At 35.0% G+C, this 7,116-nt stretch overlaps 1 protein-coding gene across 9 annotated transcripts in view; it reads right to left on the bottom strand.

The window, feature by feature from the left end:
* Positions 1-7,116, bottom strand: part of RABGAP1 (RAB GTPase activating protein 1) — a 151,454-nt gene that overhangs the window by 81,019 nt on the left and 63,319 nt on the right. For all 9 annotated transcript variants that reach the window (XM_022578778.3, XM_089913715.1, XM_089913718.1 and 6 more), the window contains 2 exons: positions 4,188-4,281; positions 141-291 (listed from right to left, as the gene is read on the bottom strand). In XM_022578778.3, coding sequence (XP_022434486.1) covers positions 141-291; positions 4,188-4,281 — 245 coding nt within the window. The remainder of the gene's footprint in view (positions 1-140; positions 292-4,187; positions 4,282-7,116) is intronic.

Raw genomic sequence — 7,116 nt, 5'->3', positions numbered from 1 at the left:
GGGACAGAAGTATGAAAGTTCTACTCTTACATCAGATAAACGAATTATATAAAATTCTTAGAAATCAAATAGCCACAATGATCTTTTTATAATAAATTTCTAAAAGGACTAATGCTGAAGCTGAATTATCATCCCCTTACCTTTGTGATGAGAATTCGGTACTTTTCTACCAGGTGGTCATTGTTGTGACAGCCTGCTAGCAGCTGCCAGACTTCTCCTCGAAGAGCTTCAGGAACACCGCTTCTTACTAAGGATGACAACTGCTTTGGCCTCACACTCAAGTTAAGATGCCTAAAAATAAAGCCATAATCCATAAGTGCATAAAAGACAGCTTCTCTAAAAGAGTGTTATTTTTATGAAAGCTAAACTAAATGATATACAAAGACTTAATAAAGGTAATATATTTTTTAAAAAAGTCATTGAACTAGATGTGGCCAATGTAACTGTAAAAGATTGAGTGGAGGAAAGAATTCTGAAGTCAGACTGCTTCTTAAAGTATCTTTAAATTATTACTCTACTTTTTTTTTTGATAAAAAGCAAAACTGGAAACCACAGCTTTATGGTTGTAGTTTGTATAAGAAAAACAAAGCAAAATTCCAATCATTTGACACATAGCCAAAGATAAGAGCTCGACTCTGCATCAAAATTGATAAGCAAACTGTGTATTTTTACATTTAAATATATATTTGTTCCAAGTGAGAATAAATATAAAGATATATGATTTCAGCAGTTTTTATGACACCTTACTTCCAGTAACTTTTTTGAATAACTATGGTAGATAAGAAAGTTTCTACTGTACTATTTTAACATCAAAACAAGTCATTAAAGTCTTTGAGCTTCATTTATCTCATCTACAAAATGGGGGAAATAAAACAACTTTTTTGTGGGGTCGTGCTGTGTGGCATGTGGGATCTCAGCTCCAAGACCAGGGATCAAACCCATGCCCCCACTGCAGTGGATGCACAGAGTCCTAACCACTAGACCGCCAGGGAATTCCCTAAAATACTTTTTTTGGGGGGGAAATAAAATATCTTGAGGGACTTCCCAGTTGGCGCAGCGGTTAAGACTCTGAGCTCCCAAGGCAGGGGGCCAAGGTTCGATCGCTAGTCAGGGAACCAGATCCCACATGCGTGCCGCAACTAAGAGTTCACATGCCACAACTAAGGAGCCTGAGAGCCGCAACTAAGACGCGGTGCAACCAAATAAATAAACAAACAATAAATAAAGGAAAAACAGCATTAAATTATAAAAAAAATCTTGAAATGTTGGTATTAGTTTACAAAGTGCTTTTGCACATAATTTTATTTGCTGCTTACAACCACCATCTGAGGTATGTGGTAGTATCTCCAGTTCTACAGATGCAGAAAGAAGTTCAGGGAAGTTGATTACAAGACTGAGGTAGCCTCAAACTCTAAGACTAATGAATGCACTATATGTTACGTCATAGCTGCTTTGTGATTTGAAAGCCACCATTACTGACACATAAAGCAGGATCCTGACACAGAGGAATTCTTGTGACTATCAGATTTAAACAGAGGTTACTGGTACAAAATGACCACTATCAAAATACAAAAAGGTCTGAGACTTTTCTCAAAATTCTCCCAGAATACTAGCACAATAATGCACAGTACATTTAAAAATGGTTAATTCTGTGATGCTAGCACCCTAATATAAGAGCTATAGATAGTTCAGTATAGTTGTGGCTTTGCTTAGAAAAAAAAACTATATAAAAGTTGAACAGGTGGGAGCAGAAAGGACAAAAGTAGTCCTATTACCTAATTCAAGGATTGGTACACTTTGGCCTGTGGGACAAATCTGGCTCACCATGTGTTTCTGTAAATCAACTCTTATTGAAACAGACATTTTTATTTCTTTATGTGCTGTCTATGGCTGCTTTCACACTGCAAAAGCAGAGTTGAGTAGTTGCAATAGAGACTATTGACCACAAAGCCTAAAACATTTATACTTGGCTCTTTACAAAAAAAATAAACCTAACCCCCAGGATTATTTGATAACCCTAGCTTGATTTATATTGATAAAATTATTTTCAGAATAATTTTATGTCACTTATAATAATAACTAGCTAACTCAGCATACTATTTTATTACTGACATTAGTTCTCTTATTGACTAAAATTCATATCAAAAGGAACTTGGAGAATTAGAGCACGAAGGTATATTTATTACAATTACTGCCACTAAAATCTAATGTAGGGTTAAATAAACCAGCTTTGGGACCAGACTTGACTGTGTTAAAAATTCTGGGTGCTGTTTACTAACTAGAATTGCTGACTTAATCTCTAAGCCAGTTTCCTCATCTATAAAAATGGATACTATTTTATAAGGTTGTTATAGCTGAAATAGAGCACATAACTTAGCACAGCACCGGATACGTGATAAATCTATTACTTCTTACTATGATTACTACCATTACAACATCTATTATTTTTAATCTAGAATAATCCTGAGTGGTGGTTCTACAGACTTGTATTTTGTAAATGAAGAAACAGACTCAAAAGAGTTAAGTGACCTGCCCAACATCATACAGCTTAGAAATAGGAGAGGTAGGATTTGAAGCCAGGTCTACCAGGCTCTAAAACTCCATGATACTGTGGATGGTTCCTATTACAGAACACATATAATAATGATGAAAAAAATAATGACAAAATGAATTGAAGAAGAGAAACTGTGTTATAATTTCTAAAGACATGACTGAAACCAGCAAAAACAGTTTTAAACACCCTGAAAGACAGTTGAGACAGATGGAAACTTAGTTAATATATTTGAAGGAGTAAGATAAGGATATCATTTAATCAAATGAATAACAAAATGAATAAACAAAGCTTGATAAAACAAACTCCAAGCAACTGTATAAAATGCTGGTGAGTTCATTTTATAAAACTTAGATGCTATATATAAATGATTTTAAATATGCTATTATATAACCATGTCAAGACTCAATTACATTTCTATTTTAGAGCAGAAACCTTTTTATACAGATGAAATTCCTGCCAGCAGCAGTCCAAACACTCCAAAATCACTGAACTGAAAATATATTGTGATGAGAGCATCAGCAGGTTTGTCTCCTGATTGCTAAAGGAATATCAAAAATAAATGAAAACTATTCCCCTGGGGGGCTTTTGCAGAGTTCATTTATTAAAACCACTTGTGTAAAGACAAACCATGCTTTGGTTTGCATTTTCCTCCTGTACACATTTGACATTTCCCCATGTGGAGAGTGTTTTACCAGAAGTGTAAAGCACTGTGAGAGTGCTAGAAGCAGATGATGCCCATTTGTAGTCCCATCCCTTAAGGGCATGAAGGTTTTTTTTAATGCTGAGACAGTTTTACTAAGAATAGAGTGAAGGTTTCAACAGTTAAAACTTCCGAGAAAAATCAGACTCCAAAATAACAGGTCCATGGGGAGCTAACAGACAACCCTAATAACCAGAAAGTCAGAAATAGAAAACTACTCAGATCACTTTCAAGTTCAGCTCTTTTCAGCATACACAGGCATCCTACACAATGGGGAAAGGAAACTACATAAATGTCTCACCAACTTGATTTACCAGATTGTCTCTGATACCATTAATAAATACCTGAAGGTAGTGTACTCTCTTTAGACAGCCTAGAGGATAGTGTTTAATTTTGTTGTCAAACCATCTTTTGAGCTGATGAGAAATTCCTGAATTTTACAAGTGTTAGTAGGAAAAGTAATTGGTAGAGCAATTAATATATACCATGTTTATAACATGCTGCTCTGTCAGTTGAGGCATATAACACAGATAAGGAAAAATCCCACCTGGAGTCTCTTACCATGGCTCTATGCACTGTGTGAGCATCTTCTAAACCTGATTATTGTTTATAGTCTTAACAACTGTGTATTATCTTAACCAGTCAGTGGTTCCTAACCACTTTAATACAAATGACTTCTTTTCTTGTTTATTCTCCCCATGCTTTCCATGTTTGAATAAATATTTTCTGCAACAATGTGAATTTATTAGGTTTCTGATATTTTGAAAGTTGATCTCAGATCTTCACTACTACCCTTATAAACCTCTAAAAACAGATGAACCTCATACTTAGGTTTTTATTATTGGCTCCAAAATTCAATAATGTTAGGTAAAATTCCATACCCATAAAGTAAGAATTACAGGTGAAAAGGAGAACTATTCTATTACAACTTACCATTTAGACAGCAGTTCTCCCCATGTTTCAAGAATTTTCTCTGCACATTCTTTGGATACATCACCAGATCCACTCAAGAGAGGTTCATCGTTATCTTTAATAAACAAAACACACATAAAAGGATAACAGAGGTGGCTATGCTAGCCAGAAGAATGACCTGGAAACATAACAGTCAAATTTGAAAGATTTTACTGGGAACAAAGTATCATAATTTCTCTCTTTTAGTGTATAGTTATAAGTACGAGGAAAATAAAAATGGTCCCAGGTGGAATGTTGTTGTAATCGCTTTAATTCTCTTTTGCTTTTCATATAGGTCTGTATTATGTCAACTGCAGAAAAGAGCCATATAATTATAAAATGATAGGACTCAAAATATGAGTATGTTCTCTCACCTATTCCAAAGCAAACAGCTTTATACATGAAACTATATCGCAGTCTTATGTATAACAGTTAAAATTACAAACCACCTAAGCATAAGCTACAAAAATAAGAAAGCAGAGAATGTCAGAATAAATTATGATACATGTTTACAATGTAAATTTGTGTTGACACTTGTTTACATAATGATCTGGCAAAATACCACAAAAAATAAACTTAAGAGCTAAATCTTCATTATAATCTATGTTAAAAAACAGAAAATAGTCTGGAACGAACTACACCAAGACATTAACACTGAGTGATGGAGTTATGATTCTTTTTCCTCCTTTATGTTTTTATGACTTTCTAAATTTTCTACAATGACATAATTTATAATAGAAAGCACAAAAATATTTTAAAAAGGACCAAAACGAATCATTTCAAACTTAGTTCAAATAATTAGGAAGTGTAAATATGAATATGAAGTGAAAGATTATAAGACATAAAGACAGTGAAAAAAGTGGCAATGATAAAGGCATGTGAGACAAATTAAAAAGTGTAATGAAATTGGAGGGAAAATATGAACCAAGACTTTACTTAATAATCTTCTTTTGTTGGACACTTGGGGAGTTTTCAACTTTTTACTACAAATAATATCAGGATGAACATATCTCATTGCTTTTATTGGGTATATGCCCAGAAGAGAACTCCCTGGGTTAAAAAATGCATGCTTTTAAGGATTTTGAAACTTACTGACAAACTGCCTTCCAAAATGGTTTTACCAATTGATATTTGCACTAGTTGGGTACAACAGTACTTGTTTCCATGTGTCCTCAACCAATGCTGTATCTAGATTTTTTGGTTTAACCTGCCTTAAAAAGTTTTGATCTTTACACCTCTGATGATTACATCATGAACTGGCATCCCTTTAGAGATGGCATATCTGAGAGCACTGATTTTAAAGGCTCAGAAATCCAGGATACTTATTATTAAACTTATTTACATTATAATGCCTTGAACATTATCAGCAGTTTTCATAGTGAGTTACGGAAGAGGACAGACCAAATATAAGTGAGACCTCTGCAGATAGATAAGGAAAAGAGAAAGGCTCCAGTGCACTAAGACAAACTTCCCCTGCTTCATTATTTTGCCAGAATTGGCCCTACTTTCTAAATACCTCAAGTAACTACTCATTAAAAATGTCAATATAACACAACGTCTTTGGGGGACGACAGCTACTAAAAAACGTACTAAAATTTACAAGAGATAATTCCTTTAAAGAGATTAGGAAGACCTATCTTACAAAATTCTCTTTTACTGTCTGGATGTGTTCAGAATGTTTTCTGAACACCTCCCATTTATAACTGCTGGCTTCCGGCCCTGTGAGCACAAATGTCCTATGGATAAGGAGCCTCTTTAGAGGATTACAGCCATTTCTTTCCATGGAGCAAACATCACAACAGGACCAGTTTCCCTTGTTTGTATACTCGGTTAGAGAGAATTACCAGATGGCATGGCTGAAGTCTTCTTCAGTCCCAGTTCTCCTGTCATTAACTTTTCACTATGGAAATGGACCCCAGGAGGGTTACTCATCCTGCCAATATTTACTGAGCATCTATTATATACCAGGAATTGGGTTACACACCAGGGAAATAATGTGGGGCAGAAAAGGACACACTCTCTTCCTTTACAGAGCTTGTGTTCTAGTGTTCCCTGATTCTCCCATGGACTGCTGACTGCTGTTAGTCCTTATCTCTCCCCAGTTAAGAGCTGTCAGTACAGGCCTTCTGAACCCCCTCAATTATATTAAAAATCCATGCCTGCTAGAGATTAGAACTACATCTCAATCCTGATGTTATCTATTAGTTGGGCCCAAATTTCTTTGTAACTGGTAGATATCCTTTAACATCTATAGTATGGAGATTTGAACAGTCTCTGGTTTCATAATAAATAGAGTGCCTTTCTCAATTTTTGGTGTTTTTTTTTAATTGCTGAGTTTAAGGGGAGGAAAGTTCTATAAACTTTTATTTGCTCTGCATCTTAAGCAGTGTTGACCTAGAAGGGAAACTGAAAGTCTCCAGAACCAGTTATACAGTAGACAATCTCAAACAGTGGGAACAATTTCACCCTTCCCAGCCTTAAAACATGACTTAAATCGCCTCTGCAGGGAGACTATAAATTGTATCTCTGACTTCGCAAAAACAACATATGTGCTTTCTTTGCACTTCAAAATGCTTTATGTGAACTAAATGCCCAGAGATGGTGACAGAATAGAGCTCAGACTATTAACTCACAGACCTGGATTAAAATCCTCCTTGCCAATTTCTAGCTTTTGTGACCCTGGGCAAATTCAGTTTTCTGAGATTCTATTTCCTTATGCTCAAAATAAGTATATTCAAAATAAGTCCTATTTTTCAGGATATTTGTGAGGACTATATAAACAAAGTATTACTTTACTTCATAAACAAAGTACCTGTCTACCACATATTAAGCATCTAGTAACTGGTGGCCATCAAAATTGCTAATAAATGATCCTAAGCTGATTGGTCACAGAAAAAGCAGAAGTTACAGG

Source organism: Delphinapterus leucas, chromosome 6 (genome assembly GCF_059928025.1).
Source record: "Delphinapterus leucas isolate spDelLeu-1000000601 "Yukka" chromosome 6, BTC_Dleu_Yukka2, whole genome shotgun sequence".
NCBI classification, from domain to species: Eukaryota; Metazoa; Chordata; class Mammalia; order Artiodactyla; family Monodontidae; genus Delphinapterus; species Delphinapterus leucas.
This window is presented reverse-complemented; position numbering and strand designations above follow the sequence as displayed.